Below are 26,128 nucleotides of genomic sequence, written 5' to 3' on the forward strand. Positions count from 1 at the left end.
ATAAAAATGTAACCGGATGTTGATTTTCTTGAATAAACGCAACCAGCAAAGTCTGAATCAGAGTAACCTTTGACCTCTAAATCTTCAGTTCGCCTATACATAAGCATGTAGTCTTTGGTTCCTTTAAGGTACCTCATCACTTTCTTTGCAGCTTTCCAGTGTTCCATACCTGGATTACTCTGATATCTGCCTAACATTCCAATAGCAAATGCAATGTCAGGCCATGTGCAAACCTGAGCATACATTAGGCTTCCAACAGCGGAAGCATATGGAATATTAAGGATTTGTTCCCTTTCAAAGTCGTTCTTCGGGCATTGTTCCAAATGGAACCTATCACCCTTCACAATAGGTGCTACACTTGGTGAACAATCTTTCATCTGAAACCTCTCTAAGACCTTATTGATATAAGCCTCTTGTGACAAGCCCAGAATTCTACGAACTTTGTCTCTTTGAATCTTAATGCCAATGACAAAAGAAGCGTCACCCATATCCTTCATATCAAAACTCTTAGAGAGAAATTGTTTCACCTCATAAAGTAAACCTTTATCATTGGTAGCAAGTAAAATATCATCCACATACAAAATAAGGAAACAAATTTTACTCCCACTGACCTTCTGGTATATACATTGATCCATAATGTTCTCTACAAATCCAAAAGAAGAGATGACATCATGAAATTTTAAATACCATTGACGGGAAGCTTGTTTGAGTCCATAAATGGATTTCTTAAGCTTGCATACCAAATGCTCATCACCACTAGAAGAAAATCCTTCTGGTTGTTTCATGTAAACCTCTTCTTCTAGATCTCCATTCAAAAATGCAGTTTTCACATCCATTTGATGTAGTTCTAAGTCAAAATAAGCAACTAATGCTAAGATGATGCGAAGAGAATCCTTCTTAGATACAGGGGAAAAAGTCTCCTTGTAATCTATTCCTTCCTTTTGAGTGAATCCTTTGGCAACAAGTCTAGCTTTATATCTCTCAATGTTGCCTAATGAGTCTTTCTTTGTCTTAAAGACCCATTTACAACCAATGGCTTTTAAACCATTAGGCAACTCGACAAGATCCCAGACTCCATTAGATGCCATTGAATTCATCTCATTTATCATAGCATCATACCATAAATTCGACTCTCTAGAACTCATGGCTTGTGAAAACGTTTCAGGATCATTTTCAGCACCAATATTATAGTCTGATTCTTGTAAATATACAACATAGTTACTAGGTATAGCTGACCTTCTCTCTCTAGTAGATTTCCTTAATGTTGGTTCAACATTTTCCGGAGGATCATGTTGCTCAACCATTTGTTCAACAATTTCTGGAAATTCTTGAACATCTTTATTTACTAGATGTGGAACTTCAACAACTGATTGTCTAATACCCATTTGATCTTGAGGGGCACTCTGAATGACAATCAATCTGTCACTTGGAGTGGACGGTTCAGCATCAATTTGACTTTTATCAGAACCAGTGTCCTGAAATTGATTGCCCCCACTAATCAAGTCATTTTCAAGAAACTTTGCATTTCTTGATTCCACAATCCTAGTGCTATGAGATGGACAATAGAACCTATACCCTTTAGAATTTTCGGCATATCCAATGAAATACCCACTTATAGTTCTAGGGTCTAGTTTCTTTTCTTGTGGATTGTAAACTCTTACTTCAGACGGGCATCCCCAAACGCGTATATGACGCAAACTTGGTTTCCAACCTTTAAATAACTCAAACGGTGTCTTTGGGACAACCTTGGTTGGAACACGGTTCAATATATATACTGCCGTTTTAAGAGCTTCAGTCCACAAGGACTTTGGAAGTTTTGAGTTGCTACGCATACTCCTAACCATGTCCATTAAAGTTCGGTTTCTTCTTTCTGACACCCCATTCTGGTCCGGAGAACCAGGCATGGTATATTGGGCAACAATCCCAGTATCTTGAAGAAACTTCGCAAATGGACCCATGGCTTGTCCATCCTCAGTATATCTACCATAATATTCTCCACCTCTATCAGTTCTCACGATTTTAATTTGCTTTTCGCATTGTTTTTCTACTTCAGCCTTAAAAACTTTAAAGGCATCCAATGCTTCGTACTTATTATGAAGCAAGTAGACATGCATATATCGTGAGTAATCATCAATGAAAGAGATAAAGTATTTCGGACCTGGTATGTCCATATCTGGACAACATATATCTGAATGTATGATTTCTAATATTTCAGAACTCCTCTTTGCACCTTTCTTATACTTGTTAGTCTGCTTTCCCTTAATGCAGTTTACACAAGTTTCAAAATCAGTGAAATCTAAAGTACCAAGTACTCCATCATTCACTAGTCTTTTGATTCTCTGAATTGAGATATGCCCTAATCTCCGGTGCCACAAAATAGAGGATTCCTCATTTATAACACAATGTTTAGTTCCAGCGTGAACATGCCTAACATTATTAGTGGCATTATTTTGCAAATTAATTGAGAAAAGACCATCAGATAATACACCATTGCCAACAAAATTAGATTTATAAAACAAATTGAAAGATGTTTCATAAAAATTGAAAGAGTATCCCAAAGGTACAAGTCTTGAAATGGAAATTAAATTTCTAGAAAAACTAGGAACATAAAAAGTCTTTTCCAAATTTAAAACAAAGCCACTACTTAAAACTAAATTGCATGTTCCAACAGCCTCCACATGAGAACGCATCTTGCTTCCTGAATAGATGCCTTGCTCACTTGGAAGTGGTTTCTTTAGGCTTGTCATACCCTGCAAGGTATTCGAAACATGGATTGTAGAACCAGAATCAATCCTCCATGTGTTATAAATAACATTAACCATATTAGACTCATAACAGACAAGTGAGATTGATTTACCTTTGTTTTCAAGCCATTTCTGAAACTTAGGGCAATCCTTCTTCATGTGTCCTTTCTTTTTACAAAAGAAACACTTGGATTCGTTCTTAATTCCACCTTGAGGTGGTATTTTGCCTTTCCCCTTATGTTTCGCTTGATTCATGTTCTTTCTTTCAATTGCAACAAAAACACTCTCACTTTTTTCCACAGTCAACCTTCCTTCTTCTTGAACACACATGGTCAGGAGTTCATTAATTGACCATTTGTCCTTATGTGTGTTATAAGATATCTTGAAAGGTCCATATTCAGGTGGAAGAGAGTTCAGAATGTAGTGCACAAGAAAAGAATCAGACATATCAACCTCAAGAGTCTTTAGCTGTGCTGCTAAGTCCCTCATTTGCATGATGTGCTCACGTACACCTTTCACAGTGATAAGCTTCATGGATGAAAACTTCATTATAAGGGTGCTAGCAAGTGCCTTATCTGATGTTTTGAATTGTTCATCAATAGCTTTAAGCAATGCTTGGACATTATCATGCTGATTGACACAACCACGGATACTAGCAGAGATGTTGGTCTTTATGAACATCACACTGAGACGGTTAGACCGCTCCCACATTTCATAAAGATCAACGTCTTCCTGAAGGCTAGTTTCAGTAACTGCAGGTGGTTCGTCTTTCCGAATAGCATAATCGATATCCATCCACCCTAAGTGAAGAAGAATTCTCTCCTTCCACACCTTATAGTTTTCACCCCTTAGTTCGGGAATTTCACACTTAAAATCAGAAAAATTCATAGGCTGCATAGCTGCAAAAATTAAACATACATGCTTATAATTAAAATTGAGACTACTAAACAAATATCATGTTTTACCAACGTAAATCATGTTTCAAACTATGAACCTAGTGACATAAAATTTACCTGTGGGCTAAAATTTTATTCAATTAGATTCATATAACCGAATGACAAAACTATCAATTTATGTTCCTTTTTCTAATTCCTGAGGGTAAGTTAGAAAATATAAATTGATATTTCATCCTAATTAATTATACAAAACATAACAAAAATTCCTGTGGGATAAGATTTACCATGTTCAATATAATTAATTACCATCAATGTCACAACTATGATCTTCTTAAACACTTAATATATAATTTTGCATAATTAAAGATGTTGTGGCTACTCCCTAATTAATTAAAATTATATAGATCATCTAGACATTTAACTTAAAATAAATTACATAAACCGTAAGCAATTTATTTTAATGTATACAATTGTATGATTAGGCATAAATATCATACAACATACAAACACTAAGTGTCATATTCGTAACACACATGAAATAAGCATATGATACTACCACCACGCAACAATGCAGGTACCAAATATAACATATAGTGATACAAATATATTTATGTTGAACTGCATCATGAAGCTAAAACAAATAAACCATGACTCAATTGCATAGCATTTTATTATTATAATAATAAAATCAAGCAATGCAAATCAAATTGGTCGCAGCAATTAAAAAGTCTATGGCAACAGCAGTAGAACAGAAATGCAAACTGTAACTGCCAATAAATTATGATAATAATATATGGCACTAAAATTGGTAATACTAAGTGCTTGAGTCGGTTCGGGAAAATGAATTTAAAAATTATAAACATACATCTTCAACCTCTTGAAAGGTCTGTTGACCTGATTGAAAACATAGCAGACCCAGTTTTAACAAATTTCGATTTCATAATCATTTTAACACCAAAAATAAAAGTGTTTTTCTTTATGAGCTCAACGTTTCGGTGTATCTAAAGAACTAAAATATGAAATTGAAAATTATCAGATTCAAGCAAAAAAAACTCAAAATCAGAACACGAAAAGCAAGGCAAAGGTTTTCAATTGCTCTGATACCACATGTAAGTTATTTCATAAAGAACAAAAGAAATAACTACTTAAACAGCGGAAACGTAAATTAAAGGATCAAGACATACCTCCAGCCATTGCTCTTGTTTGAAGAAGTTGAGGCTCTTCTAAACCTTCCACAATCTCACTTTGATGGTGCAAGTCTTCTGAATAGAGATGTTAGGCTTAGGGAACCAAAACAAATGAAGTGCACTCCTTTATATAACTTCTGCCATCAAGAAGTTACTGAACGTGCAAAACAAAACTGCTCCTCCACTCACTCATAATGGGCAGTTACTAAATTTAAGGGAAAGAATAAAGACCATTTTCTGATTAATGGGTAATTACCACTATGTGCACTTAGTGGGTAATTACCACTTATTTATTTAAATAAATAAATAACTTAATTAGGGAAAAATCCAACAGTAAGGTGTGTTCATGTTACTATATGTAATTTGATAATATGTGTGTATATTGCACTAAGAAAATTGAATTCAAAGGAAATAAAAGAAAGAAGTTAAATGGCAGAGAAAGTGAAGATGACTTAATTATAAAAGACCTTGAACATGATTAAAAATTGTATGAATGTTCTTATGTATATGAGGCGGGTTTTACCTTAATAGATATTATGAGGTATTATTCATATGAGGTGGGTTTTACCGCAATGAAGAATATATAAGAACCTATTGAGTGAGAATAATTAGCCGATGAAAATGGAACTACATATATTACATTTTGTTTGAAGTTTAAAGGCATACTTTGAATATGAAAGTTATTATACATAGTATGTATTCTTTATCTAATGTATATGAGGTATCTAAGTGGGAATATTAGGATTCACCCTAGCTAGGTGGATTCTACGTCTACGAGGGGATGTGTAAGAAGGGGTAAACAGAGCCCTGTTTACCGGAGTCAATCGATCTCCGCCTTACCATAAAGTTTAGAATATGTTAGGTTATCAGAGGTTTTTCCCACGTTCGGTAACCTAATTAATTAAGTTATCAAAATAAAAGTTATCTCGAGTTTAATTAATTGTTGTAATTGTGTTCTTAGTTATGTTTATGTTTTAATTGAAACTCTTGTTCAAAGGCAAGATTATTTTATCCCATTTTTAGAAGTATTATTTAAAAGAATTTGAGCTAAGTTCGAATTGAAAAGTTTTACGCAATTGAGAAAGTTGTTTATATTTTCTCTCTCTTTAAGAAATGGGATGATACATTTGGTATCAGAGCAGGTCGGAAGGAATATCAACTAGCAGTGGGGGATCCTCGGCTTTGGAATTGTCAGAATCATCGATAACTTCAGGTGAAACAGTCTGCAATGCAATAGGAGGTTCAATACCAGGTGCAAAAGGAGGTGGCATCAATGAGAGCATCCATAACTGAAACGGTGCAAAACAAAGTCAAAAAAGCTAAGCAGTTTCTACAGTGGCATATTTGAGATTGTATAATCCAAACTATATTTCTTCAAGTTCAGACTGTAGAATTCGAACTAAGCCAGTACAATTCAGGTGATGTGATGGAAAGGAAAAAGTTAAGAAATCGAATAAGAAAGGTTTTATAGCAACATTATCTTTGCATTCAGACAAAAATGATGTGGTTGACGCCCCTTGATGACCAGATTACTACTCCAAATCACGTTTTTGCCCAAAATTGTTTGTTTTCGGATGTGTAGGGAGTGTTTGGTGATAAAGGTGGTGAACTTCAGTCGGGTTTTGAGAAAACCCTATATATGGGGAGGTTTCAGATTCTGTAATCTGAATTGTTTACCGCTTTTTACAAGGTAGGTTTCCAGGGATGAAACATGGCCCCAAAAATACCGATTCAGATTATGTACTCCGAAATATGTTAAATAATTCATATTAAATATTCCAAATCGGTCTTTTCAGAAGTTCTAGCCAAAGATTAACATGGTTGCATGTTTGCCTTACGTTTTTATATGTTTGGATTCTATAAGCCAAAATAGTGTTCATATTCCAAGAATCACTATATTCATTTGGATTAGTAAGTTTGAAAATAGTTGCGACTTGTGTCTCAATTACAGATATAGATAGAAATTACAGATTAGTAACTTCTTAAACAAATATAGATAGAAATTTTCTTATAAAAGAACAAGAATCTCAGTTACAGATTATAAATTTAGTATCAATTATGTAAAAGTTGGCAAATAATGTAGTTTATCTTGAAAAAATTGTACATACTATAATTCTTCCACGTGACAATGATTGATATCATAATTTGTGAGACGTCATGGGAATAGATGTTGGTAATAGATGAAGAGTATTTCTTGGTGACATCCAAGACCGAATAATAGATGGAAATACATCATGTGAGGATCCTTCATATCCGCACAGAGATATATATCCAATGCTCTTTGACCTAAGTAATGAAAAGGGCACTCTTGTTATTGCGGTATTATTTGCAAGCAGAGTGGTTAAAGATTCCATTTGTTCCAAGTCCTCTTCCAATTTATCAATCTTTAAACAACCAGAAAGAATGAGAGTTTGCAGAGATTTCAATTTATAGATGCTTCTTGGGAGGTTACATAGGCCAATACAACCTTCCAAATTTATCAACAGAATCTTTTTGAGATCTCCAATTCTAGGAGAAACCTCAGACAACATTGGATAATCTTTGAGTACTAGCTTTTCAAGATAAGGCAAGCATGAAAAGTCTGGGGTTTTTTTTTCAGACGACGACAACTGCTAAGATTAAGGTATTTTAGATTTTCCATCCCCTGCAAGAACGAAAATATCACTACAAGAAAATTGTGTTTTAGATTCAGCTGGAAAATGGATGCTAAATGGCAAATTGTGGATGCTAATAGCCTTTTAGAGTCGGTATAGAGTCCAAAAAATTGATGACAGTAAAAGCTTGGATGCTAAACACTAGCATCCTACCGACGCTAAAATAGCATCTTCAAAAGTGGACGCTAAAATTGAAGCTAATGCCTATTAGAAGTGCCTATAAATGCAGACGCTACTTAGCATTCACTAGTTTTGGACGCTAAAACAATGACATCAGTTACATTTTTAACCGACTTAAAAAGTCATTTTTTTATAAAAAAAAAATATAAATTTCCTCACTACATAAATAGTAGTGATCAAATAGACGATAAACATTTTACTAAAAACCATCACTTAAAGTTCCACATCAATTGAAATAACAAACAACCAAAAACCAATGACTTAATAGTTGTTACTTATCACCTCAAAATACATCTACCCTTTGGAGTGACATGCTGATTCAAGATAAACAATTGACACTCGCTAAATTGAATTAAACAGCTCCTACAAACCTTATTCACCATTCCAAATACAGAATACCTGCCATTAAGGCTTATTATCTATGATAGTCACTGATTTCTAGAGTATAACACTAAAACATAGAATTTTACCATAGTTGGAGCTTCATATAAGAAGGTTTAAGGAAACAAACTTGTGATAATTCAATATCCGCACCATGACCCTCTTTTTGACGATCAAACTCACATGGAAGTGCATATCTGTGGGACAGCATTACCAAAGTTACTTATGAGTACATACAAATTTTGTTCCCTGTACAAAATCTATTGTCAACAAGATTAAAAGCATAAGTTTGATTCATTATAGCAGCCTAATAAAAACAAAACTAGTCACATTCCTATCTAGACTTTGAAGTTAGATACAAGTCTTTAAACAGAAATAATTATAATCTAAATAAACATTACAGATATTTTAACAATCATGTATTCATGAAGTGTTCCAACATGCTCATCCTCTAATTGAACCTAACATCCTCTAATTGAACCTCAATTTTCAAGTAATTAAAGCAATTGCCCATGCTAGATAACACATAACTCATTAGCAAACACAGAAACTGTAAAGTTAAACAAAACAGTTCAATATCTAGTCAACCATATTCTATGACGAGGAAACATGGATATGCGCCACCCTGTGATAGGCTGAAGTAGAAGGAGGCATGTGTGAGAATGAATAAGCAATGTATTGGTAGTTAAATTGCACGGGGAAGTTGAAAAACCCAACTAAAATAACAACAAAAGGTAAACTTTTTTTTTAACAACTAATGTAATTGATAATAAATCCAAATCCACTCAAGGAGAGCCAATGTTATTGATAAAACAAATAGATAGTTTCCCAAATCTTATAAGCAGAGAAGGCAAAAAGAACTTCAATCTGAAAATAAAATTGGATTTCACATTCTTCTTGCGCTGATTGGTACCAACAACCACAACTGTGAAATCATTTATCCTTGTCCGAACACATTAATACCAAAGTCATTACTAGCATAAAAATCCAGAAGCATAGATTGATAGAGCTCAGGCCTATAATATACGGTTGTTACAGATTATAAACAATTGGAAGGGAATAAAATAAATGTATTGACTACAAATTAACAAATCCACATATCAATTTGAAAAGAGTGAGAATACTAATTTGCTTAACACAAAAAATAGATCCAAAATATGTTATTATTACTAAAACCCATTCCCTAAAAAATGCCCTGTAAATCTCAGTACCAAATATTTTTGCTTATTCAAAACATAACCAAATTCAAGCCAAATCAAATAAAAAAACGAGAGAACTTTACCAAAGTCATTTTGAAGAGTTCAAATAAACATCTAACAATTTAAAGGGAAACTAAATTATGATGAAAAAGCTGTTAATATGCACCTTTTCCCTAGACTATTGTTTAATGCTCTTAAAAGCCAAGGGTTGGAGCTTTGAAATTCTGATGTCCAGCACTTTTGGAAGCTGCAAAAAGAAAAAGTACTTTAAATTATATATATACAGGATATATGATTTTATGAAGAACTTAACATTATGAAAAGAGGATGTATACTTTTCATTTAATATTTCTATTTGATCCCATTTGTCTAGCTTCCAAACATCCTTTTCAGTGATAGGTTTTCGGCAGCCTTGTTTCATGAGTGGAGTTATCCATCCATAACTTAATCCTTCATATAATGCATAAATAAAACATTAACACTAGTAATTGTAGTTAGCAAAAAAGTTGTAAAACAAAGTGGATCACTCCCTAGATAAGAAATTGGCGCGCATCTCAGAGCAAACTTGATCATCTCAACAAAGTGGTTCATATTGACCATTGTCAGGTATGTCAACTTGGAATGTTGTTTGACCAGAATGTGGAACCAAATTAGGAATGTAAACTAGAAGTAAGATGTCAAACAGCACCTACGTAAGATAAAGTAGTTAATTTTAATCATTAATGCCTTACAATGCTTGCAACATTATGAAGAACTGACACACAGACGCCGTACATGACACTAACATGTAGACACTTATAGTAATTTTTAAAAACTAGAGTGATTGAATGTAACAATATGTGTCAGTGTCGTGTTGGCATCCGACACCGACAGTTGTCTAACACTGAACACGTCTTCAATCTGAAGTGTCAGTGCTACATAAAGACTGGTAGGTAGTTTTATTAAAAGAACATTGTATTAAGTATTGCAGTCAAATAAATGAAATCAAACTATAGGTATAATGAAGATTGTAAAATGAGGAGAAATCAGAAATGTACCTGGCATGTGATAGTTCTAATATACAGATATAGGGATGATCTGCAAAAATGAAATCAAAGCATTGGTATGGTACTCCACTTACTATAAAATGAAAAATAAATATTTCGAATTCATTCAAATTGAATTCACACAATGCTGCTAAAGCAATCATAGGTTGTTGTACTTGTTACAACCTAAAGTGAAAATGCAATAAATTTGAAAGTTTAAAATCAAACCTGCTAGAATAATCTTTCACTGACAGAAGAAGGTCAAACATTACAATATCTCCCACCAAAACATAAATAACTCCAAACCTCACCAACCACCTAAATTGCCTAATATAAAGCTTTGATTTCCATGAGAATGAGAATTATCATTGAGACCCAAGTAACTGATTCAATGATCAGAGATGTTATCTGCAAGAACACATAAAAGAAAGGGTTTTAAATTTAACATTCCACTCAAATTGTACATGTTTCTCTCTTACAGCATGACATATAACTCTTAGGTATCACTGTTTGATTTTACAAGCATCACAAACCTCTGTTTTATTTCAATACATTGTTTTTCCCTATTTTGACTATCATGAGTACACAAACAAAATTCCCTAAGAAACAATAAGAGACCATCAGAAATCACAAACAAAATGCCCAAAAAATCAGAAACCCTAAAAACTAAATAATAGAAATAGAAAACCCCAACAGATCTAGAGAAGAAACGATTCAATTCATAAGAGTATAGAACAACGGATTTGAGAGAGAAAAGAAAGATACCGATTAAAAAACGGAGACAATTTTGGCTCTAAACAGCTTCAACGAACGAAGCAGAGAACAACGAAGGGCCAAAATTGAAGCAGCGACATACACAATTTTGGGTATGAATGGTTTGTCTCTGAACAAAGCATCGAATGATTTGCCTCTGAACGGTGAAACAAAGAAGCTCTGAACGGCGGAGAACGATTTGGCTCGATTTTCTTTTTTTACGGATCTGAGATTTTTTTTGGATCTGAGGTTTTTTTGTGAACTTTAGGCTCTTGAAGGTTTTAATGGAAGTGTGAAAAAAAGTAGTGAAAAAAAAAAAGATGAGAGAAATCTTAAATTAAAGTGGAAAAAAAAAGTAAAGTAAATTGAAAAAAATAATCTAAAAAATTTAGCTTCAAGATATTTGGATGCTAAATTAATAATTAAATTAAAAAACATTAGAATCCAAAAATATTGTTTTTAGCATCCACCCCAATGAAGCTAAATTGCATAAAAATAATGAATTGAAAAAAATGTGTTTGCATCAGAATTTTTGGATGCTAAACAGACGCTATTAGCATCAGAAATGGTCTGATGCTAAAATTTCTGAAGCGAAACGACAGTTTTCTTGTAGTGTATCAAATGGAAACTTAACAAAGAAACATCAAAAAATAAATGGCAGAAATCACAATGTCTTACTAATGATAAGGGCACTCTTGTTATTGCAGTGTTATTTGCAAGAAGAGTGGTTAAAGATTCCATTTGTTTCAAGTCCTCTTCCAACTTTGCAATCTTTAAACAACCAGAATGAATGAGTGTTTTCAAAGATTTCAACTTATAGATGCTTCTTGGAAGGCTACGAAGGCTAATGCAATCTTCCAAGTTTATCAGATGAATTTTATTGAGATGTTCGATGCTAGGTAAAACCTCAGACAATAGTGGGCAATCTTTCAGTACTAGCTTTTGAAGATTAGGCATGTTTGAAAAGTCAGGGCTCTCTATGAGATAGTGAGAATGACTCAGATTGAGAATTTTTAGCTTCTCCATCCTCTGCAAGAACAAAAATATTATTGAGGAACTTAGGGAAGAGGATTCAAAAAGTAAATGGAAATAACGGCGAGTAAAACATTTACATTTTTATAGTTATTATTTTAAATAACAATATCAGTGTAAATTTTTTGAAAGGAGGAGAATATCTGTATATAATGTTGTAGAAAATTACTAAGTTTTGTTTAAGAATTCTATTGAGAATTGATAAATTTGAAATTTAAAATGTAATTCTAAAGCTTCTTTAATCAAATAGTCAACAACGCAACCATTTTTCCCAAGTTAATTGAAAGGTCATATTTTTTTAATTTAAATTTCAACCATCAACATGAAAAGTGATAATAACTTATGAAGTGTAAAAAACTAAAATCAAAAGTAATACCATGGTCTTCTTCCACAGAACTTCCAAATTGTTGTTCTCTAACTCGATGGAAACTAAATTTTCTCGAAAGAAGTTTGTAGGGATGTAGCTTAATCGATTCCATGACAGTCTTAGATCTCTCGAAACATATTCAAAATCTCCATCAAGTTTTACCTCAGCAAGTTGAAGAAATCTGAGTCTCTTCATCTTTTCAAATGCTTTAGTACTAAAACATTTTGCATTAGTTGTTGTAGGCAATTTCAAAGCCAGTCCTAATATACCTTTTTTTCCCTGTGAAATATAATAGACCAAAAAGAAAAAAAATCTGCAAATTAAAACAACAAGGTGGATGTAAAACTTTTCATGAAACCAATCATTTGTTACTAGCTAGAAGTCATGAAGCACAAAAAATTCACAACGAAACAAATAATGGACGCTGACAACCAAAAATGTTTCCATTCATTTCTTAAGCTTTAGATATTTTAAATCCATAATTAAAAAGCAAGTATACAAAGTTCTTACAGTTTGTCTTGATAATACGTCAATCACATCCTCCTGATCCCACAACCTTCTACGTTTCTCAGGCCTCCTTGGTGATTTGTCACAAATGATTCCTCTTCCCATATCTCGCAGCTGACCATGCATTCCAAGCATGTTCTTATCATCAACAGTCACAAGGCTTTGAGCAACAAGGACACTCATTCCAATTTCTGCAGAAAGTCCGCAATCATTTATTAAAAGTATAATATCATTTTGGTCCATCCCAACAAAGAAGCAAGCAATGTCAAGGAATATTTCTTGCTCATCATGATTTAAACCATCATACTTATCTTAACTTCTTCTGCACTTGATCATTAGGAATTCTTTTTGAGTGTCTCCAATACAAGTTCCCACTCTGATTCCGTCTTATTAAACAAATAAGACCCAAGGACTTCGAGAGCTAGCGGCAATCCCTCAGAATATTCAACTACATTTCTGGAAATTCTAACAAATCTTTTGTAGGACACGCTCGCTTGAATGCATTCCAGCTAAAAAGCTCAATTGACTCGTTTTCATTCATTATTGGCATTTTGAATATTTTGTCAACTCTCCCTTTAAGTAAATGCATATTTCTGGTTGTGATTATTATTATACTCCCTGAACCAAACCATTCACGACTTGCACAGAAAGTATTAAGTTGGTCTAATGTATTGACATCATCAAGTACAATAAGTACTCTTGTATGGCTGAGTTTATCTTTTAACATGCTTTTTCCTAACTCAATGTTTGGTATCTTGATTGTTGTTTCTTTGCAGATATCAAATAAAAGCTGTTCTTGTAAACCCACGAGTCCAGTAATTTTCTCCCCATTTTCCCTAATATTTGTGAGGAAGCTCCTGCCTTCAAAATTGCGGCTAGTCTTATTGTAAATGGCTTTTGCAATTGTTGTTTTTCTGATTCCCCCCATGCCCCACATCCTTATTAGCAGAACCCCTTTTGGTTGGATGTGTAGTTGTTGAATCACATTTTGCACTCGAGATTCAATTCCCACTGGATTGTTCGTAATAAAGAAGTCTGTTTTGTTAAGCAAATGTGAAATGTTGTCAACAATACCTTTGGCATCCCCACTTTCTGTCCTACAAAAATAAAATGTGTGTGTGTATATATATATATATATATATATATATATATATATATATATATATATATATATATATATATATATAGAGAGAGAGAGAGAGAGAGAGAGAGAGAGAGAGAGAGAGAGACAGGATCCGTTGGCACCTGGTGTCAACGGATTCGTTGACACCAAATCCTAACCGTTTATTCAGTTTAATCTAAAGGCTTCAATTGATTCATTAAACAATGTCATGTGACACTTTATAATTCTTTTTACACTATCTTTACCCTTTTCTTCTTGAAATCCACCACATCAAAAGAGAGGCCTGAGTTTTTCACCGCCGGAAACCGATTGATCATTGGGTAAACGAAACAGCTCATTCAATTTACTCTTTCCCAATTCAATCATTTTATGAATTGTTGAGAACCATCCCAAAGAAACTGCTCAAATCGAAGAACTTGCAACCATAGTTTGATGGTCTTTCTTGCCTACTCAAATCCAATTCCTTAATTTGATCCCAATTTCATAGATCTCTTGTTTCTCGTCACCCTAATAAAAACTTATATATATATAAATTCATACATACATAAATACATGCTCATATATGTCACAAGTAGAGAGGATGCTTCAACAAGAAAACTATAGTTGTATGAGTGTGTGTGTGTGTGTGTGTAAGTTGGAATTTTTACAAAAAGAAAGTGTCAATATGCAAAAAACGACCCTGATTTTGAATTAAGTTGAACAACTTGGCCATTCTGTTAACTTATATCTAATTTACTGTCACATTAGTCCTTAAATTATATCGCTTACTAGCAAATTAGTCCTTACCAGTTAAGAGAAAGACCAAGCTGCAAGTTGCTCTCTGTCATTCAAACTCTGGGCCTTTTTGGCCTAAACAAAAATCTGAAAAAGAAGTAATTGTTGAATGAAATTACCCGGACTTCACTATTACAAACCCTGCGATGTTTGCTGCCTCACGAAGAGCCTTTCTCCAACTTAGCACCAATTTCTCCTCGTTTGGGACTTTCTTCAAAAGACGTTGAAAAGCTATTCCAAACTTTCCTCTCGGATTACGCACTTCAGAGGGATCTACACGGTAGAACACTGGCACAACCACTTGTCCTATGTTTTTACGACAATTCATTATTTTCACCAATTCATTCAAACACCATCGCGAATCAGCATAATTTTTTGAAAAAACAATAATAGAAATTTGAGACTGCTCAATTGCTCGTGATAATGATGATGGAATGTGATCTCCTCTTTGAAGCTCATTATCGTCTATAAAAACCTTAATTCCTGCCTTTTGAAGAGCAGCATAAATGTGAAGTGAAGGAAGCACGAGTATCTTTCCCTCTAAAACTTAAGAACACGTCGTGGATCCTTACTGGTTCCGGCCTACTCCACGGTGGAAAAACTAAAAAAAAGACAGAGAATCAACAAATGTGTTGCTTCAAACTAAATTAATGTAATACAAGTAAAATAAAATAATCTATTCACCTTCTGGCTGTTGCAATTTAGATGAGGAAGACTTTTTATTCTCCATTTTGTTGGATCAATTTCAGATATCAAAGCAATGATCAGTTTCAGAAAAGTTGGAAAGGTCGAAGCAGTTGAGTGAATTTAGTGTCTTGGGTCAATGATTGGTGGTAGACAACATAATTTACACTAAAAGAATATATTAATTGATTGACTTGGTAAAGTAGATCATGGCATTTCTGTGTATTTATTTGAAATACATATATTCATTGTTATCCATATACAATTATATTAGATGGTGTTTCCTACCTCAATTTTTAAATACAATAAGATAAGGCAGTGTCTATTTAAATATATTCAGGTGGTATCTTCTACTTTACAGAGTATTCAAACCATTTATTAGGTGTGGTGTCATCTAGCATAGCTACCTTCAAGGGTGGCGTTGAGGGTGGGCGGGAGGGGTGGAAGCACATGACACCATTATTTTAGGGGCACCAAAATTATTATTTTTACTTAGTAGTTAGTACTATATAGATATATATATTTTTAGCTCGGTTTGATTAATTATATTAAGAATATATTATTAAAAAACTTTGAATATAAATTAATCTTTTGTAACAAAACCCACTTGGGTTGACCTAGTGGTATTGGCTTGAGACCTGGGAGTGTGCTCTTCCTCGAGGGGCTCAGGTTCGATTCTCCCTAGTGCCAATTTAAGTGGGCTAATTTAGCTTCTTCGTCGATTCTCCCTAGTGCCAATTTAAGTGGGCTAATTTAGCTTCTTCAAAAAAAATCTTTTTAATTTAGCTTCTTCAAAAAAAATCTTTTGTAACAAAAAATGTAATAAGAAATTATTGGAATAATTAAAAGGGCACAATTTTATTGTTTCGTCCAGGGCACCAAAAATCTTAGGACCGGCCCTGGCTGCCTTTCTTCTTAGCATATTTTCTTTTTGTAATGAACACTCTTCATTGTCTAATTCTCTATATAATATAGCTTTTGTGGTCCCTCAAAAAAAAAAAATATAGCTTTTGTGGTACCATTCAAACACACGGTTTCACCAATATTTCAAGGCCTTTGGATTTGAGTCAAACTCAAACTGGTAGAACTGGTCACAACAATGGTGTTGCTGTTAAGTGTCCTATAGTTCAAGGTTATCGTACTTGCTTGCCTTCTCAAAATGGAGGTGGACCTAACAATAGGTGTGGTACTTACAATAGAGTTTGCTAAGAAAATTATTTCTTAATTTCCTTTTCATTAATTCAAAATATTGGAATAATCTTGGACATGTTTCCATTTGTGGTTATATATATGTGACTGTGTAATGTGAAGATATAATTGTTATTAGTTATTTAAAGTTTTATATTAATTATTTTCTGTGAATTTTTGTTGATGTGAATAGTTCCATGTGAGATGGAAAAGTTTGTGAGAACATAATTCAACTCTTTTTGTTAATTGGATTAGTATATGCTACAACACATGTTTTCCTGGTTTGAATGAATATCTCTTATGTTTTTTTATACATGTTTGAATAAATTTTGTATATCATGTTTTTTGCTCAAAATTAAATTATATGTACCCATCTGGAAATATTGAGAAGAAGAAATGTGATTTTTTGTCAACTAGAATTCAGATCAGTATCTGAAGTGGTTTCATAGTTCATACATGTTTTTATTTTATTTTATTTTATTTTGCTGTCTCAAGATATAAATTTCAAACTGACTTCAACTTCCAGCCTCTGTTTTGATTTGATATCTTAAATCTTAATAATGTTTAACCCATTTTGATTGGTCTAGTGTGTTAGGTTTGAGATTTTGGAGTCTACTCCTCTCAAATTTTCAAGTTTGATTTTCCCTCATGTCAATTTTGGTGGGTTAAGTTCAAACTTTAAATGGGCCTCCTTACAAGTGGACAGTGAGATTGGACTTCACGAATTGATCGATTCTTGGGGCAAATACCAAATTAAAAAAGTCTTAACAATGTTTTGCTTAGCAAATTAAAATTTTGTTTTTTGTATTAACCAATGTGATGCAAGGAGCACCATACAAATTTAAATTAAAAGAAGAGAAGTTCAAGAAAGAAAAGGGGGACCGGGCCAAGGACCTTTTCAAAAGGTAATAAATATGAAATTGGGCATACGCAACATATTCCTAGTGTACTCAATTCTGGGAAATCCGATAAATCTAACCATAAAGCTAAAGAGGAAAAAAAAGGGTAATTCCAAAATTAGCCAATCTATCTGAAACATTCCCTTCATCATATATGTGCGTAGCAAAAATTCTCATGTTACTAGTTAGTAGTATACAGTTAAGCCATTTGTTTCTTAGACACCAAGACACTACTTTGATGGACTTGAAAGCAAGAAGGACCGGATGTGAATCTGATTCTAGCCAGAGGCTGGTATATCCTTTTGAAGCAATTAAAATTTTGTGGACCAAACTGATAGAAACTGATGCCAAAATACAAATTAATATTAATAATACAGTAGTTCTTCAAGAAATTCGAGAGTCTTAGTTCTCTCTCCTCCAAGAATTCGAGAGCTTGGTCTCTCCCTTCCAAATAACCACTTTCTACTTTTTCAGAATAATCCACAAAAACATGTGGCTTCCCTTTTATTCACAGTACACACAATACATAACTAACTTAATAACTACTTGTTGCATAATAACTTACACCATATCAGCTATTGTAAAATATAATATTTATTTCATAGTAATGAATAGTCTAACACAAACTCAAATCAATTTTACTTGATAGAAAGTCAACAATAACTTTCATTAATAGCTAGACCAAAAATACAATTAACTACATTTTTCATATCGCAGAAACTGTTGTAATTGGCATACAACGACAACCATCATAGTTGGCATGAACAGTGCAGTTTTCACTCATCATCAGTACACATCCAAAAAAATCATTAATTTTGTGTTGTCTGAAAAGGTCTTTAAGAGAATTTTTTTAGAGGACTTTCGGACAAGTTATATTGCGCAAAAGCGTATTTCCGAAAAAACTTATAGTAGCGAGGGCAAGGAAAAAATAGTGTCCGCTTAAATTTGTCGATACTCCCATTTCATTCAAGTTTCAAGAAATTAAGCTTATTTGTCAAGGGGTGAAAAATGGGAAATACTCGGTCTAACTGCTTAACAAATTTTTGGAATATAAAGGTGGTTTGGTAATTGAAGATGGAGATTTAAAGAGTTGAGCGAGGTTTGAACCTCACCCGCAACATAATACTAACATTTTAAAAAAAATAATCTTCTTAGCACATTTCGTATGAATTTGTAGCAAGAAATAAATAGCTTATTAGTTTTATTTTATGTAGGTTTACTTTTTTTTTATCCAATATGTTTGTATTTAAGCAACCAAAAAAATCAAATTGTGGTAGAAACGCACTAATTTTCTGCAGTCTAGAAGTGGACTTTTGCACAATATATGTCATCCTTCCGGAACCATGAGATTTTCATTATAGGGGTGAACAATGGTAAGATTCGGTCGATTTTGTTTCGAAAATCCAAATCTTAGTGGCATCTGTGGGTGACAAAAGAGAATCCACCTCTGAGCGTTAGGCCGGGTGGCAAGTAACGACCACGTCATACACATAATGTTTAGGCTATCTCACATCCAATTTGAGACTCTAAACAAATCTCAATATTTGTTACCAAGCTAGCATAACCAAGTATCTATATTTTCATTTAGCATTTTAATTAAAATCACAATTACGACGAGGTAAATTCAATTTTAACGTTCCTCAAAGTTTGAAATACAATTAGAGTCACCTACATAAAACTAGATATGACATGGAAGAATTTTAACAAAACAAGTTATTCTCTATAGGATTACATAACTTCGCTATGGATAAAATCTAGAAATTTCTGCCACAAAAAGAAAACCATTGTTGCCAATACAAAGGTATGCAAATACCATAGGAATTGATTCTTACCAATCTGATTTTTCTTCTTTTTGTTCTTTTTTGTCGCAATTGGTTCCTCATATACTAGATAAATTGTCGTATTCTTCACAATGTAATTGTTCTCAAAAACAACAACCACCTCCACTTTGTTTCCAGGTTCCATACTTGTTACTACCCTCTGCCCCTCATCATCTTCAAGAGAGACTAATGTCTCTCTCTTATAGAGCTGAATGGTAGCCTTTGTATAATTTTCTATTAACACATTTTTAAGGCCAGCAGATGTAATGTTATCTGGGGTTGAAGTATAGACAATGCACATCATTGTCTTCAAGTTACGCCCCTCCACTTGCGGAACTTTAAAAGTTACAGAAGAACCTTCACAACTGAAACTTAACCAATCTGGATAATTATCATCAGTGAGCAAACAATCTCCACACCCGTTGACATCTATATTCTGTAAAAGTAAAAGTAGGCTCAAGATTTAATTGACAAGTATATTAATATCAACTTACCAGTTATTCAATAATTAAAGATATATATCACAGAATGCTGAGGAAGAAGGAAAGAATGCTAAGGAACAAGATTACTTGCAGCTCAAGCTACCGTAGTTCTCTAGTTGCTAGCATAAGTTTACTTACTATGCACCTTCATTCTTGTATATATATGAATTGTAAACATTCTTTTCATCAATAAGAATCATTTCTCTATTTTCCTAATAATATAATTTTCCTCTTAAGGTCATTAGTCTTATTTTGTTTGTTATATTTTTCTGAAGTTACATAGAAATATCAGCTTGTATCCATGAAACATACTATCATTCCCAATTAAAAATTCCATACGAACTTTACTACTGTGAGAGTAATATCAGAGATATGATCATTCATAGTTACTAATTAATATGTAGTTTCAATGATTTTCTTCTTCTTCTAATGTAAGGGTTAACGAAAAATTGGTAATAAAAAAATTAAGCATTTCAATGACTGATAGCAAAATTTGTGAGAAATTGGAAAATAATTTAGAAATAAATATATGTTGATTTTATTGTTATAATTTTTAAGAATGTTAAATGTATAGGAAATAATTGCATACAGTTACATGTATTATTGTAAACTTATATACTAGAATTGAAATGTATGAGGGGATACATACACTAACAAACAGACATACATGGGGGACTAAAAGAGAGAGTATGTCAAACCTGTAAAATCATCTCTTTTAGAACATTGCCGACTTTGCAATTCATTCCCATTTGAATTAAAAGAGATTTGAAGGAACGTTTTGATCCTGAATCGTGTGCTAGACTGCAGCATTGTATTAATGTAGAAGTAGCCATGTTTGATATTTGTAACATAGTTGCAGTTGATTCCAATTCCTTAGAAACTGTGGCATGTAGAGCATCCACAATTATTTTTGCAACTAGTGAAAGTTGATGTACAGATTTGCAGTCCACCCAAAGACTTCCAAGACTTGGAAGTTGGTCGGAAAAAGATGATAGGTCACTGGCACTACTACTTGGCACATAATTTTGCAAAATGGGAATAAATTGTGACATTGAATCATATGTTTGAATTGGGTTTGGGAGATTGTTTTTTGGTGACATCAAAGAAAAAATGATAGATGGAAACACATCACTTGAAAATCCTTCATAGCCGCACAAAGAGATATATCCAATGCTTTTTGACCTTACCACAGAATAGGGAACACTTTTGATTGCAGTGTTATTTGCAAGTAGAGTGGTTAAAGATTCCATTTGTTCCAACTCCTCTTCCAACTTGTCAACCATTGAACACCCAGAAAGAATCAGAGTTTTCAAAGATTTTAATTTGTAGATACTCTTTGGAAGGCTCTGAATATTAATACAGTCTTCCAAGTTTATCAGAAGAACTTTATTGAGATCTCCAAAAGTATCTGAAACCTCGGACAACTTTGGGCAATCTTTGAGTACTAGTTGTTCAAGATTAGGCAAGTTTGAAAAGTCTGGGGTCTGTGTTAGATAATGAGAATGACTAAGATTTAGAATTTTCAGGTTCTCCAGCTTCTGCAAGAACATAAATGTTATATAGAAAACTAATGGAAGAAGTATACAAAGTTAGAAGTAAATACAATGTAGAGTCTTGCTAACGAGTGTCCTTAGGGCATGCACTCTTTAAGATTCTTAATTAAGAAAATGTTTATTGAAAAAGTCAAATAGTTCAATTTACAATGCATTGAATTCATCACTTTTATAAAAACTTACTATTTAAGATTGTTAAAAAGTGTCCATACAACACTCGTTTTGTTAGCATCGCCAACTTCGAGAAAGGAAAGTCAAATATATACATCATTTTAGTGTTATTTTCTTTAATACTAATACGTTTGTATACTTTTGAAAAATCTTTTTATTTTTTGGTGTGGTGACTTTTGTAAAATCTTCTATACAAGCTTACATTTTCGTATATAATGTCACATAAATTATTAAAATCCATGTCTTAGTATTCTGCAGAGTTCAAAAAACTATATCCAAATCAATACCTGAGCCTCTTTCCATAGAAGTTTGACATTGCTGTTTACTAACTCAATGGAAACTAAATTTCCTTGATAAAAGCTTGTAGGTATGGATGTTAAAGGAAATCCATTCCAAGAAAGCCATCTCAGATTTTTTGAAAGATATTCAAAATCCCCATCAAGTTGTACTCCAGCAAGTTGAAGCAATCTGAGTCTTGTCATCTTCTTAAATGTTTCGGTACTAAAACATTTTGCATTATCTCTTGGTAACTTCAAAGTCAGTCCCTCGACAACTTTTGTTCCCTGTGAAATATGATACGCGGCCAGACTAATTTTCAAATCTCAACTAAAACTGATTTTTTTATATTCGTGTGATAATCAACAGAATATATTTAAACATTTATTACTCTTACGTCCCTTAAAAAATGAACATATATTACTCTTACATGTTTGATTCAATTTCTTGGTCTTAGGAATATTTTAAGTCTAAAATATAAAGAAAAAAGGTATATAAGGTACTTACAGTTTGTTCCGATAATACATCCAATGCATCCTTACTAAAACACAACCTGCTACGCTCCCCAGGATCCTTTGGTGACTTCTCACGAATGATTTCTCTTCCCATATCTCGCAACAAATCATGCATTCCAAGTCTGTTCCTATCATCAACAGTCACAAGACTTCGTTCCACAAGGACATTTATTCCAATTTCGGCATAAAGTTCACAACCATTTAATATATGTATAACATCATTTCGGACCATGCCAATAAAGAAACAAGCTATGTCAAGGAATATTTCTTTCTCTGTATCATCATTTAAAGCATCATAGCTTATTTTTAACTTCTTTTGTACTTGGTCATTTGGAATTCTTTCAAGTTTGTCCAATACATTCCTCCATTCGGTTACCCCCCTATCAAACAAATATGACCCAAGGACTTCCAGAGCTAGCGGCAACCCCCCAGAATACTTAACCACATTCATGGAAATTTCTGCAAAATCTACTCTGGGTCTTGCTTGCTTGAATGCATGCCAACTAAAAAGCTCCACTGATTCACTTTCACACATTTCTTTCATTGTGTATACTTCATCAACTCTATTCCCTCTAAGTATATTCATATCTCTAGTTGTGATAATTATTCTACTACCTGAACCAAACCATTCACGACTTCCACACAAAGCATTCAATTGATCCAATGTATTTACATCATCAAGTACAAGAAGTACTCTTTTATGGCAGAGTCTATCCTTTAATATAATTTTTCCTGCCTCAATGTTTTGTATCTTGCTCGTTGTTTCTTTGCAAATATCAAAGAGAATTTGATCCTGTAAAGACACTTGTCCAGTATTTTGCTCCCAAACTTGCCAAATATTTGCAAGGAAACTCCTACCTTCAAAATTGCGGCCAATTTTATTGTAAATGGATTTTGCAATGGTGGTTTTGCCAATCCCTCCCATGCCCCACATACCTAGTAGTAAAACATCATTTGATTGTTGGATGTTTAGCAGTTGAGTCATATCTTGAGATTGTTCGATGTCTAGCATTTCAATCATATTTTGTGCTCGAGGTTCAACTCCTACTGGATGATTAGCAACAAACAAGTCTGTTTTGTTTAGCAAATGAACAACTTTTTCAACAATATCCTTTATAGCCTCCGTTTCGTTCCTGTTGCAAAAGAGAAATTATAAATATGTATTTATCCGTCAAAAATATCAACCGTGTTATTTTCACACAGTTTTGTTGGCCAATATACAAGTACCATATACTTATATGGATATAAATCCTTTTTACAAACAAGTCAAGGGGATTAGTTTTATTTTTTTCAAAATCGTTTGCTAGAAAGAGTTCCCATTGAGGTAAATTGAATTGAATTACCTATAATTAGGCACTACAAATCCTCCAAACCCTGCTGCTTCATGAAGCGCCGTTGTCCAACTCTGTTGCAGCTCGAAATTTGACAACCCAAATTTAAAGACTGGCACTTTGAAAAGTCCTTTCTTGTTTGAAAGTCTATTCAAGAGATTCTGATATGCTTTGCCAAACTCACCAGTTTGGTGACGTACTTCTGATGGAGGTACATCATAGAACACTGGCAAAACGACTTGTCCTATGGTTCTATAACACTTCATTATCTTCGCCAACTCATTCAAACACCATCGAGAATTTGCATAATTTTGCGAGAAAATAATAATAGCAATTTGGGATTGTTCAATTGCTTGCAATAGTGATGTTGAAATGTTATCCCCTCTTTGAAGCGAATCATCGTCCATAAAAACTTTAATTCCAGAATTTAGAAGAGAGTGGTGCAGATGTGAAGTGAATGAAGATCGAGTGTCCTCGCCTCTAAAACTTAAGAACACATCATGGACCCTCAACGCTTTTGATGGATCTTTTGTTGATGGGTCGTCATCACTAAAAAATGCTTGCACAGCTTTGCGTGATCTAACGAAGGGAGACGACATGGATGGATAGTATAGGGAATTAATTAGTTGCTAAATCAGAAAAAAAAAATATAAGACACTTGAGGTGAAGTTAAGGTTTGCGCAGAACAAGAAAGAAAGTGGAGATTGGAGAAGAATAATATAAGACACTGATAGCCAAGGCAGTGTTGTCAAGTTTATCATTACTGTGAGTCATAGTTGTAATAAAGAAGAAGAAGAAACACGAAAGTCAATGGATGATGCACTGATCTAGTGCAATTTAAAAAATGTTATTGCACGTGGATGATACAGCTTAACAGCTATCCTTCACATGTTGATAGCACAAAGTCAATGAATGGGTTGCACACCTGCCTTAATATGGAGCACATGATTGGATTTTAATAATTGTTTTCATATCGAATAAAATTATACGTAATTAAATATTAATCTTGATTGATATCGTCTTTTAAAATTGTTGGCCTACAAAAATCACCGTCAATCCACGTTACTTGTGTTCCTTCCATTCCTGACGCCATGTTTGTTCAAAGTCAAACATTTACTTTAAGTTTACAGCTTTTGCAAGAACTAGAGCTCACAAGTTTTAAATGTGGAGAAGTGTTGTGTTTGGGGTATGAACCACGACTCCTACATATAATATACAATATTATTATCAACTGAGTTTAATGGAAAACGTTAGCTTCAAAAAATAAAATATTTTGTTTTAAAAAACTTTAGAGTGATTTTTAAAAAAGCTGAAGTTAATTTTTGGTTGTATACCATAAAAATTATTTTTTTAATATTTGAAAATCTTACACTTGATATAGCTTTTCTTTAGGCTTAATTGCATGTTTGGTCCCTTATGTTTATTTTAGTTTTCAAGTTGGTCCCTTACGTTTTGAAAGTTTCAAGTTGGTCCCTTACGTTTTAAAAGTTTCAAGTGGGTCCAAAACGTTGCTCATGTTGGAATAAGTTAGTCCCTTATGTTTATTTTAGTTTTCAAGTTGGTCCCTTATGTTTATTTTAGTTTTCAAGTTGGTCCCTTATGTTTTGGACCGACTTGAAAACTAAAATAAACATAAGGGACTAACTTGAAACTTTCAAAACGTAAGGGACCAACTTGAAAACTTTTAAAACGTAAGGGACCAACTTGAAACTTTCAAAACGTAAGGGACCAACTTGAAAACTAAAATAAACATAAGGGACCAAACATGCAATTAAGCCTTTTCTTTATGATGTTAAGGGTCTGTCTGTTATAGCTTTTTTAAAATAGATTTTTGTAGTTTAATATGTCTTTTTTATAATTTTTTTAACAAAGAAATTTTTAAAGAAAACTTCAAATGAAAAATTCCTTTGAATAGTTTATTTTAAGATGTCATTCTAATTATTTCATCATTTTTCTATAATTTATTTTGGATACTAAAATTTTTAAAAAATCTCTAAAAAAAAGTTATTCAAATAATTTTTCATAAAAATCATTTTTGAAAGATGTCATTTTGAAAAACTATGTGATTTTAACTTATATCAAATGAGTCTGAAATAACTTGTACTATTTTTGATTAAATTTCCACAAAAATCATTTTTAGAAATACAAAGAAAATTCATTTTTTTTTCAATCTAAAACGAAATAGAATTTTTAAATAATAAAAAAAATGAAAGAAACAAAATGTTTAACCCCTAAAAATACCGGAGCCATTAAGGAGTCCACTATGGAATAACAGATTCCATTACTCGATTAATCTCTTGAAGAAAGGAAAACACGGTTGAGGACTATTAGTCAATTCCTCGGTTAAATTCATAGTTCGACAGTGGCAATCTAATTTTTTTTATTAT

General features: G+C 33.1%; 2 protein-coding genes and 1 pseudogene across 4 annotated transcripts; all 3 read right to left on the minus strand.

The window, feature by feature from the left end:
- Positions 1-6,830: 6,830 nt before the first annotated feature.
- LOC146912731 (TMV resistance protein N-like) lies at positions 6,831-15,552 on the minus strand (annotated as a pseudogene). The gene is made up of 6 exons (XR_015016539.1): positions 15,507-15,552; positions 14,942-15,423; positions 12,929-14,022; positions 12,428-12,697; positions 11,834-12,048; positions 6,831-7,266 (listed from the first exon to the last, which is right to left on the minus strand). The product of XR_015016539.1 is annotated as a TMV resistance protein N-like (transcript).
- On the minus strand, positions 7,921-10,674 carry LOC146912732 (ABC transporter C family member 12-like). Of its 2 annotated transcripts, none has more exons than XR_015016863.1 (5): positions 10,495-10,674; positions 10,279-10,318; positions 9,577-9,929; positions 9,408-9,488; positions 7,921-8,239 (listed from the first exon to the last, which is right to left on the minus strand). XR_015016863.1 is itself a non-coding variant. In XM_085722233.1 (5 exons), exons 2-5 carry the CDS (start codon positions 10,283-10,285, stop codon positions 8,128-8,130), a joined length of 315 nt encoding a protein of 104 aa, XP_085578359.1. In that variant the 5' UTR covers positions 10,286-10,318; positions 10,495-10,674; the 3' UTR covers positions 7,921-8,127. The 2 variants fall into 2 exon arrangements, 1 of the variants encoding a protein (XP_085578359.1); XM_085722233.1 differs by having other exon boundaries at positions 9,577-9,691.
- A 3,649-nt stretch (positions 15,553-19,201) lies between the features above and the next one.
- On the minus strand, positions 19,202-24,497 carry LOC146912733 (disease resistance protein RPV1-like). Its single transcript, XM_085722229.1, has 5 exons — positions 23,754-24,497; positions 22,403-23,543; positions 21,907-22,182; positions 20,594-21,433; positions 19,202-19,849 (listed from the first exon to the last, which is right to left on the minus strand). Exons 1-5 carry the CDS (start codon positions 24,338-24,340, stop codon positions 19,322-19,324), a joined length of 3,372 nt encoding a protein of 1,123 aa, XP_085578355.1. The 5' UTR covers positions 24,341-24,497; the 3' UTR covers positions 19,202-19,321.
- Between the last annotated feature and the right edge of the window lie 1,631 nt (positions 24,498-26,128).

Source organism: Medicago sativa, chromosome 6 (assembly GCF_051527215.1).
Source record: "Medicago sativa cultivar Bolivia chromosome 6, Bolivia_mono, whole genome shotgun sequence".
NCBI lineage: Eukaryota > Viridiplantae > Streptophyta > Magnoliopsida > Fabales > Fabaceae > Medicago > Medicago sativa.

Coding starts and splice junctions, on each gene's coding strand:
- LOC146912732 (XM_085722233.1), bottom strand. Junction 9,489..9,576: donor ATAGAAATATTAAATGAAAA/GTATACATCCTC, acceptor TTCTTTTTGCAG/CTTCCAAAAGTGCTGGACAT. Junction 8,240..9,407: donor AACAATAGTCTAGGGAAAAG/GTGCATATTAAC, acceptor GCTGTCCCACAG/ATATGCACTTCCATGTGAGT.
- LOC146912733 (XM_085722229.1), bottom strand. CDS start 24,340: ATGTCGTCTCCCTTCGTTAGATCACGCAAAGCTGTGCAAGCATTTTTT. Junction 21,434..21,906: donor TTCTATGGAAAGAGGCTCAG/GTATTGATTTGG, acceptor ATGTTCTTGCAG/AAGCTGGAGAACCTGAAAAT. Junction 19,850..20,593: donor TAAAAGAGATGATTTTACAG/GTTTGACATACT, acceptor TTACTTTTACAG/AATATAGATGTCAACGGGTG.